The sequence below is a fragment of the Phyllobates terribilis genome, unplaced genomic scaffold (assembly GCF_046119375.1).
Source record: "Phyllobates terribilis strain yellow unplaced genomic scaffold, ASM4611937v1 Scaffold_2__4_contigs__length_985480577, whole genome shotgun sequence".
Classification (NCBI taxonomy): domain Eukaryota; kingdom Metazoa; phylum Chordata; class Amphibia; order Anura; family Dendrobatidae; genus Phyllobates; species Phyllobates terribilis.
In genome coordinates, this window is record NW_027362762.1 from 49987868 (window position 1) to 50005220 (window position 17353).

The 17353-nt window shown below is 46.8% G+C and overlaps 1 protein-coding gene across 3 annotated transcripts in view; it reads right to left on the reverse strand.

Moving 5' to 3' along the window:
* The window catches only part of GDPD4 (glycerophosphodiester phosphodiesterase domain containing 4), a 105881-nt gene that overhangs the window by 2583 nt on the left and 85945 nt on the right, over positions 1-17353 (reverse strand). For all 3 annotated transcript variants that reach the window (XM_073661658.1, XM_073661653.1, XM_073661665.1), the window contains 3 exons: positions 4979-5126; positions 4790-4872; positions 3703-3782 (listed from right to left, as the gene is read on the reverse strand). In XM_073661658.1, the coding sequence (XP_073517759.1) occupies positions 3703-3782; positions 4790-4872; positions 4979-5126 (311 nt within the window). The remainder of the gene's footprint in view (positions 1-3702; positions 3783-4789; positions 4873-4978; positions 5127-17353) is intronic.

Consider the following 17353-nt stretch of genomic DNA (forward strand, 5'->3'; position numbering starts at 1 on the left):
AGCTCTAAATGATGAAATTCTACCTACCTGCAGCCACCAGTAGAGGGAGCTCAATAGCTAAATAGCAAAATCCTAAAGAACACAGAATGTAGTGGGCTCCTAAGCGCCTCTTAGTGGTGATTGCAGGCAGATAACATTTTATCATGTAACTCAATGGCCCCAATTCATTACTGAATTTGTGCCTTTTTTTATCTGATTTTTGGTGCTTTCATCTGTTTATAACTTGCACCTTTTTTAGTCTATTTTATGTGTTCACCATTGTCGGTGGAGATTAGGATTTCTAAATGTTTTGGACTTTTTATAAAAGTTAAAAAATTTGGCGCAGTGATACTCTAGACCTCCCCTGGAGTGATTTTTATATATGTCAGATATTTTTACACAAATTTTTAAGACATAAAAAGTTGCAAAACAGGTGAAAGATAAAAATAAAGTTTTGACCTTGCGTAAAATTCCTTAACAACGTGCACCATGTTGAAGAATTTGGTGCAAAAAAAAACGAAAAGACAAGACGAAAAGGAAAAGTGACTTAAAAAAAAAACAAAAAACTTTGCAAAATTATGAATCGGGGGCCCATGTCTTTGAAGGGGATTATAAGTCTGGATCAAAAAAGGAGCTACGACCCTTATGAAGATGCATTAAAAGAATTCCGGTCAGGTGTAACAAGGCCCCCAACATGCCACCATAGTGGCCTATTACTGTGTTACAACAAAGCCCCTGATGCCCCATACAGTAGCTTCATCTATGTAAAAAAACAACTTTAAAACCGCAACTCCTCTAATGTTAATTTGCCAGGACTAGTCCTGGAGGGAGGTAAAGTTATCAGCAGCCCGGGAAGGCGTTATTTCCTCCAGACTATTCTGGCCTCAGTTCTTGTAATTACACCCATCTTGATATGATTCAAATCCTTCCCTTCTGTACTTCTTATTCCACCGCTGCACATGCACTTAACATTTGCTCTAAGCATCCCTTCCTGAGCATGTGCAGTGAAGCAGGGGAGGATTCCACAGCTTCATCTTCACAGTGCGCATGCCTAAGAAGTTGTACTGACATAGTGACAATGTTCTTCGCTGTGCACGTCATTCCAGCACTGTGTCCCTACGCCTTCAAGGGCATGTGCAGTGCAGAAAAGAAGTGGAGACGAGTCCACTTGACTTCACTGCACATGCTCAGGAAGGGATGCTTGGAGCAAACGTCATGCACATGCGCGGTGCTGGAATGAAGAGTAAAGATGTGAAAAATGCCAATCACATCCAGAGGGGTATGATATCAGGAACCGAGGCCAGACTAGTCTCAGAGAAAGAAGGCCTCCCGGACTAGTCCTGGCTAGTTAGCATAAGACAAACTGCAGTTTTAAAGTTTTTTTTTTTTTTTTTTTTACAAATAAGAAAAGTTTGTTTGGGACATCAGGGACTTTGTTGTACTTCAGTAATAGGAGAATTTAGCCTTATGGTAGCAGTTTGGCATCCTTGAACCCGACAATTTTCATTTGGTCCTGAAATCAAAGTCCCGGTAAAAGGTGGAGTTTTGCTTTAAGGATAGAGTGTTTTTTTTCCATTTTCTGATGAACACTTGGAGCTGTTGTGCTACAGTGTGACAGCTCTGTGATTACAGCAGAACACGATGTACCGATCCTTTCAGCTGCTCAGCGTCAGCCTCCAGATCCGAGCAGACAAGTGGAGTGTTGCCGCGTCCCTAATGGATCCGTAGATAATAACCTGCTGCTGCCGCTCGCCCTTTCAAGTGCAAATATCAACACTACATGTCCTCTGGAGGCTCTTAAAGGGAACACAAAGCTTTGTTCAGATTTTAGGAACCTCTTAAATAAAAAATATATAAAAATCAGTGTCACCGCACCCTTACGAATATTTGAGTACTTGACTTTGACTTGCAAAGATCTCAGATGGTGAGGCCACATATCTCCCCCTGGCATCTATGAGGCCAATACTAGCCAACTAGTGGGAGATCAGGGTGAAAATCTTGGTGAGGTGGGGGGGGGTGCTACTTTCCAGGGGACTATTGCAGCAGGAGATTCTCTTCCCCTTTATCCAAGAGCCTCACGGTGATTCCAGGAGGGTTGGCACATCGGAAGTAGTCATAGCCTCCATATCCGAGCTACACCGGCTCTGTCTATATCAGAGGGGTATATAATTCAGGAATAGCCCCTTGGGAGAGTTGTCCTGTGCAGCACATCAATGGATGATCTACGTCCTGGAAGACTTGTGCCAACAGGGTGCCCAATACATCAAAGAAAAATCCGTTTTCAAAACTCTCAATTTTTCTTATTTTTAAAGGCCAAATCCAAAAATACGTCAGCGGGAATCAGCGTGCTGCGCTGCAAGGTAATCTCTCTCTCAAGGTAGTCTCTCTGAGATTACCTCCCTTTTCTATTCCATTAATGTCACGAATACATAACTATCCAATAGCCCAGACCTGGACAAAGAGCGGCCACGGATAGTCAAAAGGCTGGAAGCAGTGGCATACCGCCACACCACGTGGCCTCTCCCCCCCCCCCCATTATGATTTCAACAATATGTGCATTTTCAGGATACAGATGCCGTTGAATACAATGGTGAAGGGTCTGTCGTCTCCCTCTTTCACCATTCGGACTGTGTCTGAATCTCAGTGCAGCAGACGGAATAACAACCCCAGATGGCGCCTGCTGCACAGAACCTCAGTCTGCACACGGCACAGACCGGAGGAGCAGTGTGCCGGAAGAACAAGGACTAGGTGAGTAGTTTTTTTTTCTATTGTCAGTCACTACTTGTGTGGGGCAACAGTAGGGGCATCATAAGGTGTGGAGTTAACTGTGGGGGCATCATACTCCATATGGCGGGTGTGGGTACATCATTCTGTGTGTGGGGGCATCATACTGTGTGTGGTGACCTTATACTGTGGTGTGACGGGGTCTGTGCCATTCATCATACTGTGTATGGGGGTCATTACATTCTGTGGGGTATCACACTGTGTGGAAGGGGTTGTGGGAGAATCAAACTGCGTGTGGGGGCATCATACTGTGTGTGGGGACATCATACTGTATGTGGGGACATCATACTGTGGTGTGAAGGAGTCTGTGCCATTTATCATACTGTGTATGGGTGGCATTATACTCTTTCGGGGGTTTGTAGGAGCTTCATACTGTATGGTGGTGGTGGGGGCATCATACTGTGTGTGGGGGACTGTGGAGTCATCATACTGTGGGGTCATCATACTGTGTGTGGGGACACCATACTGTGTGCAGGGGACGATGGGATAATCATACTGTGTGTGGAGACATCCTAGTGTGTGCAGGAGGCTGTGCCATCTATAATACTGTGTGGGGGGTTGTCAAGACCTCATTCTGTGTGTGGGGGGTTGTGGAGGCTTCATACTGTGTATGGGAACATCATACTGTGTGAAGGGGCTGTGCCATTCATTAGTATTTTGGAGAGGAAACCTGCAGAAAAAAAGTGTTTTTGAAGGTGGGAACATGACCTAATAAGAATAAGGCTAGGATAAGTGATGACCAGCAACTGCCAGCCTGCTTGTTGATGGTTTCCATAGAGTTGGGGACTAAGGGACCAAGGAGGAGGAAGCAGAAGAAATCTGAGCATATATTGCACAGAACTAGATAGAACAAGATTGAACCTCTACATTGACATTGACGTGCAGCTTCCATGTCGTCTTAGTAGCCCCGTCCACAGGACGATCTCCCGGATCACTTACCTGTTTTGAATGTGTTGTAGAAGCCACTGTCGGGAACTTCATTACTTTCTGGACAACACGAGAAGCCTCTTTCTCTCCACCTAAAACCATCGCAAATACAAAGATCCTCATGATGAACCAGTATTAGCCCACCCAATACAGGAGACCACAAGGGAAACCAGTATTGCGCCTTCATTACCCTAAACCACCAGGGAAACCAATGTTACCCTTTAACTTCCGTACACCACCACAGAAGCTTGTATTATTCCTCCACCATTATAGACCACCAATGAAGCCAGTATTATCCCTCCACTACCTTAGACCACCCAAAGAAACAAATATTACCTTTCCACTTCCCTAGACTACAAGGGAAACCAGTATTACATCTCCACTACCCTAGACCACCAGGGAAACCAATATTACCCCTTCACTAAACTAGACCACCAAGAAAACCAGTATTACCTCTCCACTACCCTAGACCACCAGGGAAACCTTACTCCTTCACTAAACTAGACCACCAAGAAAACCAGTATTACCTCTCCACTACCTTAGACAACCAGGAAAACTGATATTACCCTCTTCACAACGTTAAACCAACCAGGAAACAACTATTACCCGTCCACTACACTAGACCTCCAGGGAAATCATTACAATACCACTACTACCTTAGACCCCTAGGATAACTAATACTATTTTTTCCCTACCATAGACTAAAAGGGAAACCAATATTACCTCTCTACTACCCTAGACCACCAGGGAAACAAGCATTAGCCCTCCAGTATTCTAGTAGGTATACCCTGGGGGTAAATGCCATGTAATCAGGGGGTATAGACCACCAGGGAAGTCGACAATAGCCCTTTCACTGTCCTAGACCACCAATGATATCTGGAATTACCCTTTTACAGACCTAGACCACCAGGGCATATTAGCAGGAATTCCTAAATGCTGTTAGGCTAATCCTTGCACCATTCAACAATATATATATATAATGTTTTTTTCGAGGGAACAGTGGTGGGGTCACTAACTGCCCCTATGTATCGGAGGAGGGCTATATGGATGATATTTTAATTGGGAGCATGAAAACAAGTATCAGACGAGTCAGACTCACCAGTGCAGCACAAAGATGAGCGATGTCAGCAAGGCAGAAACTGTATCAGTGAGAATCCACATCAGATTGTACTGATCCGGGGTCTGGAAGACAAGATAGGAGGAGATCATGGGGGCCGGTGAGTCCGAGAGCCTTAAACATACAAGTAGCAATAACCAAACTTTATATATAACTGAAAATATATAATACCAAGAGAAACATGGGCTCCTGCATCTTCTTTAGTGCATGTACAGAATTTGTGGTCACAGAATAAGCTCCAGAGCACCAAGCCAAGGAGAACAGCCATGGCTCGCTGATCACATACAGGTTAGTGGTAATATTGGCGGCAGCGTATTCACTAAAATACAAAAGAAATACAACAATCCATCATATTTATTGATCATCATTATTATAGGAGCAGTATAATAGTAGTTATATTCTTGCACATAGGAGCAGTATTATAGTAGTTATATTCTTGTACATAGGGGCAGTATTATAGTAGTTATATTCTTGTACATAGCAGGCAGTATTATAGTAGTTATATTCTTGTACATAGGGACAGTATTATAGTAGTTATATTCTTGTACATAGGGGCAGTATTATAGTAGTTATATTCTTGTACATAGGGAGCAGCATTATAGTAGTTATATTCTTGTACATGGGGGCAGTATTATAGTAGTTATATTCTTGTACATAGGAGCAGTATTATAGTAGTTATATTCTTGTACATAGGAGCAGTATTATAGTAGTTATATTCTTGTACATAGCAGGCAGTATTATAGTAGTTATATTCTTGTACATAGGGACAGTATTATAGTAGTTATATTCTTGTACATAGGGGCAGTATTATAGTAGTTATATTCTTGTACATAGGGACAGTATTATAGTAGTTATATTCTTGTACATAGGGACAGTATTATAGTAGTTATATTCTTGAATCAAGGGGGCAGTATTATAGTACAGTCATGGCCAAAAGTATTGAGAATGAGACAAATAGTAATTTTTCCAAAGTTTACTGCTTCATTTTTTGTAATGGCAATTTGCATATACTCCTGAATGTCAAAGAGTGATCAGCTTAACAGCAATTACTGTATTTGCAAAGTCAATATTTGCCCAGAAAATGAACTTTAACCCCCAAAACACATTTCAACATCATTGCAGTCCTGCCTTAAAAGGAGCAGCTAACATCGTTTTAGTGATTGATCCATTAACACAGGTGTGGGTGTTGATGAGGACAGGGCTGGCGATCAATCAGTCATGATTAAGTAAGAATGACATCACTGGACACTTTAAAAGGAGGCTGGTTCTTGGTATCATTGTTTCTCTTCAGTTAACCATGGTTATCTCTAAAGAAACACGTGCAGCCATCATTGCACTGCACAAAAATGGCCTAACAGGGAAGAGTATCGCAGCTACCAAGATTGCACCTCAGTCAACAATCTATTGCATCATCAAGAACTTCAAAGAGAGAGCTTCCATTGTTGTCAAAAAGGCTCCAGGGCACCCAAGAAAGACCAGCAAGTGCCAGGACCGTATCTTAAAACTGTTTCAGCTGCGGGATCGGACTACCAGCAGTGCCGAGCTTGCTCAGGAATGGCAGCAGGCTGGTGTGAGTGCTTCTGCACGCACTGTGAGGCGGAGACTCTTTGAGCAAGGGCTGGTTTCAAGGAGGGCAGCAAAGAAGCCACTGCTCTCCAGAAAAAACATCAGGGACCGACTGATATTCTGCAAAAGGTACAGGGAGTGGACTGCTGAGGACTGGGGCAAAGTCATTTTCTCTGATGAATCCCCTTTTCGATTGTTTGGGACATCTGGAAAACAGCTTATTCGGAGAAGAAGAGGTGAGCGCTACCACCAGTCTTGTCTCATGCCAACTGTAAAGCATCCTGAAACCATTCATGTGTGGGGTTGCTTCTCAGCCAAGGGAATCGGCTCACTCACAGTCTTGCCTAAAAACACAGCCATGAATAAAGAATGGTACCAGAATGTCCTCCAAGAGCAACTTCTCCCAACCGTCCAAGAGCAGTTTGGCTCCCAACAATGCCTTTTCCAGCATGATGGAGCACCTTGCCATAAAGCAAAGGTGATAACTAAATGGCTCATGGAACAAAACCTAGAGATTTTGGGTCCATGGCCTGGAAACTCCCCAGATCTTAATCCCATTGAGAACTTGTGGTCAATCATCAAGAGACGGGTGGACAAACAAAAACCAACAAATTCTGGCAAAATGCAAGCATTGATTATGCAAGAATGGACTGCTATCAGTCAGGATTTGGTCCAAAAGTTGATTGAGAGCATGCCAGGGATAATTACAGAGGTCTTGAAGAAGAAGGGGCAACACTGCAAATATTGACTTGCTGCATTAACTCATTCTAACTGTCAATATAACCTATTGGTACTCATAATATGATTGCAATTATATTTCTGTATGTGATATAAGCATCAGACAAACACTAATAAAAACCAGAGGCCAGCAGATCATGTGAAAATATAATTTTGGTGTCATTCTCAATACTTTTGGCCATGACTGTAGTTATATCCTTGTACATAGGAACAGTATTATAGTAGTTATATTCTTGTACATAGCAGGCAGTATTATAGTAGTTATATTCTTGTACATAGGGGGCAGTATTATAGTAGTTATATTCTTGTACATAGGAGCAGTATTATAGTAGTTATATTCTTGTACATAGCAGGCAGTATTATAGTAGTTATATTCTTGTACATAGGGGGCAGTATTATAGTAGTTATATTCTTGTACATAGCAGGCAGTATTATAGTAGTTATATTCTTGTACATAGGGGCAGTATTATAGTAGTTAAATTCTTGTACATAGGAGCAGTATTATAGTAGTTATATTCTTGTACATAGCAGGCAGTATTATAGTAGTTATATTCTTGTACATAGGGGGCAGTATTATAGTAGTTATATTCTTGTACATAGCAGGCAGTATTATAGTAGTTATATTCTTGTAGATAGGGGGCAGTATTATAGTAGTTATATTCTTGTACATAGCAGGCAGTATTATAGTAGTTATATTCTTGTAGATAGGGGGCAGTATTATAGTAGTTATATTCTTGTACATAGGGGGCAGTATTATAGTAGTTATATTCTTGTACATAGCAGGCAGTATTATAGTAGTTATATTCTTGTAGATAGGGGGCAGTATTATAGTAGTTATATTCTTGTACATAGGGACAGTATTATAGTAGTTATATTCTTGTATATAGGGAGCAGTATTATAGTAGTTATATTCTTGTAGATAGGGGGCAGTATTATAGTAGTTATATTCTTGTAGATAGGGGGCAGTATTATAGTAGTTATATTCTTGTACATAGGGACAGTATTATAGTAGTTATATTCTTGTACATAGGAGCAGTATTATAGTAGTTATATTCTTGTACATAGGGAGCAGTATTATAGTAGTTATATTCTTGTGCATAGGGAGCAGCATTATAGTAGTTATATTCTTGTACATAGGGGCAGTATTATAGTAGTTATATTCTTGTACATAGCAGGCAGTATTATAGTAGCTATATTCTTGTACATAGGGACAGTATTATAGTAGTTATATTCTTGTATATAGGGAGCAGTATTATAGTAGTTATATTCTTGTACATAGGGAGCAGTATTATAGTAGTTATATTCTTGTGCATAGGGAGCAGCATTATAGTAGTTATATTCTTGTACATAGGGAGCAGTATTATAGCAGTTATATTCTTGTACATAGCAGGCAGTATTATAGTAGTTATATTCTTGTACATAGGGGCAGTATTATAGTAGTTATATTCTTGTACATAGGGGCAGTATTATAGTAGTTATATTCTTGTACATAGGGAGCAGTATTATAGTAGTTATATTCTTGTACATAGGGAGCAGTATTATAGTAGTTATATTCTTGTACATAGGGGGCAGTATTATAGTAGTTATATTCTTGTACATAGGGAGCAGTATTATAGTAGTTATATTCTTGTACATAGGAGCAGTATTATAGTAGTTATATTCTTGTACATAGGGGCAGTATTATAGTAGTTATATTCTTGTACATAGGAGCAGTATTATAGTAGTTATATTCTTGTACATAGGGGGCAGTATTATAGTAGTTATATTCTTGTACATAGGAGCAGTATTATAGTAGTTATATTCTTGTACATAGGGGGCAGTATTATAGTAGTTATATTCTTGTACATAGGAGCAGTATTATAGTAGTTATATTTTTGCACATAGGAGCAGTATTATAGTAGTTATATTCTTGTACATAGGGGGCAGTATTATAGTAGTTATATTCTTGTACATAGGAGCAGTATTATAGTAGTTATATTTTTGCACATAGGAGCAGTATTATAGTAGTTATATTCTTGTACATAGGGGGCAGTATTATAGTAGTTATATTCTTGTACATAGGAGCAGTATTATAGTAGTTATATTTTTGCACATAGGAGCAGTATAGTGGGGTAATCAGTGGTGATTTTGTCTGCTCGTGTAATTGAACTTCTTGGGTGCCAGGTGCATGTGGGCGACTATTGCTGTCAAGGGGCCATTATACGCAGCGGTGGGCCGTGCACTGGGGTTGTATGGCCGTGTGGATAATTAGCATTATCATTGTGTCGCTGCCAGCAAACAATCCGGCCAAAAATAGTTTTCTGCATAAACACGGCTGGCGTTACATAATCCTGAGATAATGTCAGACTTTTGTTCTGCACATCGGGGCGTCGTGTCAACACTGCGGCGCTGTTAGTACATTATAACATGCAATGTTTTTACCGGTGATTATATATTAAAGGGACAGGGTCCGAGAAGCTCATTGACCATACACAGATTCTGGTTGCTAGGTTACTGTGACAACCTTATATGCAAATCTATGGTTGTTAGGCAATATACCCCTAGCAACCAAACTGTCATACAGGATATATTCTGTTGATATTCACATGACATCGCGGTAGCTTTATCGGATCGGTAGAAGTAGCGCCACCTCCGCCGGAGAAAGGGTTGTCACCAGGACAGCGAGGATCCGAAATGTCCAAGGACGAGTCAGGGAAATAGTCAAAAACGGGGCAAAGGGTCAGAACCAGGTGATTAACAGCAGGTATCTGACTATATGGAACAGGGCCGGGGTCAGGATGAAAGTATCAGGCAAGACATGGCGGCAGGACGCGTCCCCATTACGCAGGCCGCTAGGCCCAACGTCAAGTCCAGGTGCTGGTTGACTTAGCAACCTGATGCCACCCTGATGCCAAACCAGCGAGGCCACAACCATGGCAAAGGAGGCTGAAGTGTGACACCCCAGGGGTCTGGTTGCCACAGTAATAGAGATATTACGTCTGAGAGCAGGTGGGAGGTCTCTTGGTCAGGAATCCTATGCATGCCACACCTCCTGCCCAGTCCTGGGAGGGGAAGAACTTCCCCTATATAAAAGCTGGGGCTGAGGCAGGGTTAGTGAGTAGAGAAGAAGTAGAGACAGAGAAGCAGCTATAGGAAAGAGAGATCAGGAGCTCTGTGGGAGGAGTGCTAAAAGGAATCAGGGGCTGGCAGCTGTAGAGCTCGCCCTGATTGAAGAGTTACCACCGGACCCGGAGTCCGAGGCTGTGGGGATTAACCCTGACCCAGCAGCAGAAACCGCCCGGCAGGGGATTTCAGGTCCTCTGGCCAAGAAACCCGAAGGCACGGTCACACGCGTGGGACCAGCACCGCCGTCGTGGAGCGGAAGCCACTAGAAGGCCCCGAGTCACCGGCCATACGGGTGAGCACCACACGGTACACTCAGGGACGTGGGCTACCTTTACCCGCCTCTAGCAAGGAAGCCAGAAGAGTACAATTAGTTGGGGAGGACTACAACTCCGCCTGGCCAAGGGGGATCCCATCTGCTCAAGGACTGACCAGGCCCCGACCGCTAGCCAGTACTCCGGGAGGGTCTATCTTTGTCACCAGTAAAGACCCTGAACTACACCGCATCGTCTCTGAGTGGTTCCTGCTACCCCCATCATCCACGTCGGCTGCCCTGAGGCCATACCCCTCCCATTGGGGGTTATACCATCTACGCTGCACTATCCTACCACCGGCCTCAGCGGTCTGCCCTGCAGCGGCAGCTCCATAGCTGCATTCAACGGGTGGCGTAGTCGTCCTACATCTACTGCTAATATACCGCCACTTAGTCTGACTCCCTGGGCACGGACCGGGTCACCGCCACGAGACTACTACCCCTATCAGATCCGGCTCCGGGTAGGCTCCCGCGTGCGCAACGCTACACTAAGTAGGCCCAGGGGCGCGTCAGCTTTTGGCGTAGTCGGCAGGATCTCGTGCCCGCAACCACCGGGTACTGCGTGCCTGAAAAAGAGACTTTTAAACTAACCTGTGGTGAAGATTCCCGCCATCCGGCGCCATCTTCAGCCTTCTTCCCGCCATCCGTGGAGGTTTCCCGCCATCCGGCGCCATCTTCTACCTTCTTCCCGCCATCCGCAAAGTTTTCCCGCCATCCGGCGCCATCTTCTGCCTTCTTCCCGCCTTCCGTGGAGTTTTCCCGCCATTGGACGCCATCTTGAAGACGCCGCGCGGGAAGAAGAGGGGCGTGGACTCCGAAAGCGCGCGAGAACTGAAGCCCCACCTCACGTCCGGACGTTGCGTAAGGTCCTGGAAGGAGCCCAGCAGACGCCGACGTCACAGGAGCGCGACGGAAGGTCCTCAACCCTGACGATCCACTGCGGAGCCGCGGCCTACGGAAGAGGATCATCGCAAGGTAGGCCACGGTCCACTAGGGGGGGAGAAAGATGTCGGATACGGAGGAGAGCTTCACTGCCTCAACCCCCGCCAGCGCTGCTGCAGTCATGCCTTTTACCATGCCCTATATCCCGGGAGCAGCCTGGCTACCCCAATACTCAGGGGAGTCACATACCCTGAATGACTTTAGAGAAAAGCTGGATAGCCTCTTCCAGGTGTACCCCTCACAGAAGAGCAAAAAGTGAGCATCCTGGTGGCCCAACTAACCGGGGCAGCCCAAAGGGAGGTAAAGTCCTGGCCACCTGGGAGGAGGACTGTCGCGGGGATACTAACCCGGCTGAGGGACACCTTTGATACCCGCACCTCAGCCGAGATTAAGCTTAAATTCTATGGGTGCAAGCAGCGAGCACATGAGAGTATAAGGGACTATGCACTAAAACTACAAGAGGCCCTGAGAGCCATTAAGCAGACCGACCCCGACAGCGTGGGAAACGAGGACAGGCTGTTGACCGAACAATTTATAGAGGGACTATATTGCAATGTCCACCGAACCCAGTTGCGGGCCATAGCCTTACAGGATCCTCATCTGGACTTTGCACAGTTCAAGGACAGAGCCATCCGGGTGCTCCGAGAACCGGCACCGGGTGGCGTTGTGACCCACAGGCGCCCAGCTATCACTTACCACCAGGAGGCGGCGCCCTTGTCGGCAGGGCCTGTGGGGGCTGATGCGCAGGCTTTGAACAATGACCCGGCTCCAGACCTGCACCATCAGGTCCAAGAGCTAGCTAAAAGCGTTGCTGCGCTAACCCGAACTGTGCAGTCTTTACAGGTTTCCACTCCAGGGAAGATCCAGCTGGCATCCGGACCGGAGGACATCCCGTGGCGTCGACCAAGGAGGACCCCACCGGCCAGAGGAAGACCCAGCGACCGATACAACGAGGACGGACAACCCATCTGCCGCCGCTGCAATCAACCCGGACATATGGCAAGGTACTGTCCTTTAAACTGGCACAACCTGGGGTAGAGGGCCAACCCCCAGGAAAAAGATCACCAGGCCCATCGAGCTGACGCGACAAATATGTGGGAGGACGTCCAGTCTTGCCTGTGGTACTGGATGGCATTCCTATGAGTGCCCTACTGGACACCGGGTCACAGGTCACCACCATCCCGTACGTGCTCTTCAAGCAGTACTGGAATGACTCGGATATAACCCGCTACCCTGACGACGACTTGAGTATCATTGCCAGCAATGGTCAACCCGTGCCGCAGATCGGATTTAAAGAAATGACCATTAAAATCGGTAGAGTCGAGCTGGCAGCACAGGGACTGATCATTGTAGATATTGACAAGCGCGAGAGTCACCCAAAGATAACTCTAGGAACTAATGTGATTGAAAATTGTCTTGCAGAGGTGATTTTCATTTTACAGCAGGTTGCCAAGAACGCCAGCTCCGGCCAACAGAGAGTGCTCCAGAAAGAGATCCGGGCACTGATGCGACGGCAACAGGTGGAACTCTCCGGTGGTGAGATTGGTAGCGTAAGAATGTGTGACCCTTTCCCTATTGCCATGCCCCCGAAAAGTGAAATGATGATTTGGTGCCGGGCAGCTATTGGTCTGAGAGGTAGAGATTACCAGGCCATGGTAGAACCAGTCTACTCAGACAGTAGGCCCACCATTTTGACAGCACGGGGGGTAGTTGATGTACGCCATGGGAGGGTGCCCGTTCGCATAATAAATATTGGGAAAAGGGAAGTATACCTGCCCCGGTATGCTATGCTAGCCAAATTATATACTATCAACCAAAATTCTATACAGTCTGTGGAACCCTTGCCTCCATCTCACCCGGAGGAAGGTAATGGCTCTACGAAAATAATGGAGGATTGGTGTCAGCAACTACATTTGGGTACTGACTCCACTCCCTCCCACCAGAAACAGGGAGTCTACCGGGTGGTTCAAGAGTACGAGAGAGTGTTTAGTAAACACCCGTTAGACTTCGGGCGAGTCAAGGGGGTAGAACACCACATCCCCACGGGAGACCATCCTCCCATAAAAGAGAGGTATCGACCCGTACCCCCTGCACACTACCAACACGCCAAGGGGATGCTTAGAGACATGAAGGAGGCTGGGGTAATCAGAGATAGCTGTAGCCCCTGGGCAGCTCCACTAGTCTTGGTCAAAAAGAAAGACAACACCATGAGAATGTGTGTAGATTACCGGAAAATTAACTGTATCACACACAAAGATGCGTACCCCTTACCAAGAATAGAGGAGTCTTTGGCTGCTTTAAAATCTGCTAACTTCTTCTCCACCTTGGATCTCACTAGCGGGTACTGGCAGGTTCCTGTAGCAGAGGCAGACCGGGAGAAGACCGCATTCACCACCCCGATGGGACTTAGCGAGTTTACCTGCATGCCGTTCGGACTCTGCAACGCACCAGGAACCTTCCAGCGATTGATGGAATGCTGTCTGGGACACCGAAACTTTGAGACGGTCCTGTTATACCTGGACGATGTCATCGTCTATTCCAAGACCTACGAGGACCACCTGAAACACCTGGCGGAAGTGTTCGAAGCTCTGGCAAGTTACGGCCTAAAGGTGAAACCCTCCAAGTGTCACCTCCTGAAGCCAAAGGTGCAGTACCTGGGACACGTGGTGAGTGCTGACGGAGTGGCTCCCGACCCTGATAAGATCACCGCAATTAAGGAATGGCCAAGCCCCTCCAGCGTAAAGGAAGTGAGGCAGTTCCTCGGGTTGGTAGGCTACTACCGAAGGTTCATTCCTGGTTTCACCAAAAAGGCAGCTCCTATGCAGGACCTCCTGATAGGCCAGTCCAGGAAGGCCAAGAACCAGAAGCCACCCTTCAGATGGGAGAAGCTGGAAGAAGAGTCCTTCCGCCAGCTGAAGATGGCCCTCACGGGGGATGAAATCCTGGCGTACCCTGATTATAGCCAGCCCTTTATCCTCTACACCGACGCCAGTAACATCGGGCTAGGAGCCGTACTGTCCCAGATCCAGCAGGGGAAAGAACGGGTAATTGCTTACGCCAGCCGAAAACTGCGACCCACCGAAAGAAACCCTGAGAATTACAGCTCATTTAAGCTAGAGTTCCTGGCAGTGGTGTGGGCAGTCACCGAACGCTTTAAGCACTACCTCGCTTCTTCCCGGTTCACCGTGTACACGGATAACAACCCGTTGACACACCTGGACACTGCAAGACTCGGTGCCCTAGAGCAGAGATGGATGGCCCGCTTGTCCAACTATGAGTTTACAATCAAATACCGGGCAGGACGCTCCAATACCAACGCAGACGCCCTGTCCAGGATGCCAAACCTACCGGACGTAGGGGAAGATTCAGAGGAACTGGAAGAAGTTGAGCTCCCCGCGTTCCACCGTCATGGGACTATCCAGTATTCCCACCGTGTAAGAAGTAAGCAAACCGCTACGTTCAACCCCTTACCTCATTTCAACTGGGTGGAGACGCAAGACAGTGACCCTGCCGTCCGGCTGGTAAAGGAGATGCTGACTCGGCCAGATGCACGCCTTGACCCAGACGCTCCGGAGGAAGCCAAGCAACTGTGGGCTGAGAAGAGTCGACTGTTCCTTTACAAGGGAAAGTTGTGCCGCAGAATGGTTAACTCCCGGACGCATGAACTAATCTGGCAAGTAGTGGTGCCAAGAAGAGACGCAGCTATGGTGATGGAGGCATACCACGACGGAGCTGGGCATTTCGGAGGGAAGAAGCTGGAGTTCCTGCTGCGCGGGCGGTTCCATTGGGTAGGCATGAGAGGAACCATCGAGAGGTGGTGCAGAGACTGTGGCCCATGCAACTTAAGAAGGAGGGACCGTGCCAGCCAGAAGACTCCCCTGCGGTCCATCATCACCAGACAGCCATTGGAACTGGTAGCCTTGGATCATGTAAAACTGACCCCAAGCAGAAGTGGCTACGTCTACGCGTTAACCATCGTGGATCACTACTCCCGGTTCTTGGTTGTCGTCCCCGTCAAGGACTTAACGGCTCACACAGCAGCTAGAGCCTTCCAGCAGCACTTCTGCCGTCCGCATGGATACCCGGAGCAGGTGCTGACGGACCAGGGGCCTGCCTTTGAAGCGGAGGTCTTCCAGGAGTTCTGCACCCTGTATGGATGCCGGAAGATTAGAACAACACCCTATCACCCGCAAACTAATGGACTTTGTGAGAAAATGAACCAGGTGGTGAAAGATCTCCTGAAAACATTGCCCCTGGAGGAACGCAGTCTGTGGCCTGAGAAGCTGCCCGACCTGGTGGACCTATACAACCACATCCCTGTAGGTTCCACCAACTGTACCCCGGCTTACCTAATGAGGGCAAGACCTGGTAAGCTTCCTGGTGATCTGGAGATGGGAGTCCTGACACCCGAGGACACTTCACCAGAAGCCAACTGGGACACAGAGAGGCAGCAGCAATACCGAAAAGTACAGGAGAGCGTGGAGCATAGTCTCTGTCAAGCTAGGGAAAGACAAGAGAAAACTTACAACCAGTATGCTCCCGCTGTTCCCCTGGTGCCCGGAGAGCAGGTCTTGAAGAGGAAAAGACGGCTCCACAAGTTGGACGACCAATGGGAGAAGGACCCGTACACCGTACTGCCCTCAAGCCACGACAACCCAAAGATCTGTACAATCAGTAAAGACGGAGGGGAAACCACAGCCATTGTATCCCGGGATCACCTAAAGAAGTGTCCCGAACAGCTACGGAACCCTGAAGAGGAACAAGAGGACCCTCGACCCGTAGAGGAAAGGGAAGATATGGTTAGTACTGTGCTCGGAGACTTCCCTCGGTCTTGGACTCAAGTCAATGGTGCTGTTGTGGTACCCGTCCTCACGTTCCTCCAACCAGCATCCCAAGTGCCTACGGAGATGCAGGTAGAACTGGAAGAACAGCCGGTCCAGGAGGCAGAAGGCCCCACACAAGCAGACCAGGAAAATCAACCCTCTGCTTATAGTGAGCCTGCCATACCCCTAGTGAGCCAAAGAGTCCGTAGACGGCTGCCCAGTTTACCCTTGACAGCTCCTATACCCTGTAGCTCAGAACCAGTCAGCCAGCTCCGTAGGTCCACTAGGGTCACTAGAGGCCAGCTGCCCATACGGTGGAGGATCTAAAATGTTCAAGCTATTTTATTAATGTTTACCTGTTTATTGTTGCTTGTGTATAATTATGTGTTTCTAGTTATTTATAGGAGTCTTTGGTGGATTTACCGGGAATCCTTTGTGTATATAGTTGGAGCGTAACCCAGGACGGACTAAAGACTGTTAAGGACTCGGGGCAGGACAGACCGCTACCTGGTTACGTCTCCCTGTTTTTGGTGAAATGGACACCCTTGTTTTCTTGAAAAACTGCACCCGGTTGCGGACACGCCGTGACCATCCTAATGTTTTTCTTTATTGCGTTGTTTCTGTTTGTAATTTGTTATGTTACAAAAATATGTTTAGTCCCGGAGTACTAAATTTTACTAGGGGGGAATGTGACACCCCAGGGGTCTGGTTGCCACAGTAATAGAGATATTACGTCTGAGAGCAGGTGGGAGGTCTCTTGGTCAGGAATCCTATGCATGCCACACCTCCTGCCCAGTCCTGGGAGGGGAAGAACTTCCCCTATATAAACCTAGGGCTGAGGCAGGGTGAGTAGAGTAGAGTTGAGAAGAAGAGAAGCAGCTATAGGAAAGAGAGATCAGGAGCTCTGTGGGAGGAGTGCTAAAAGGAATCAGGGGCTGGCAGCTGTAGAGCTCGCCCTGATTGAAGAGTTACCACCGGACCCGGAGTCCGAGGCTGTGGGGATTAACCCAGACCCAGCAGCAGAAACCGCCCGGCAGGGGATTTCAGGTCCTCTGGCCAAGA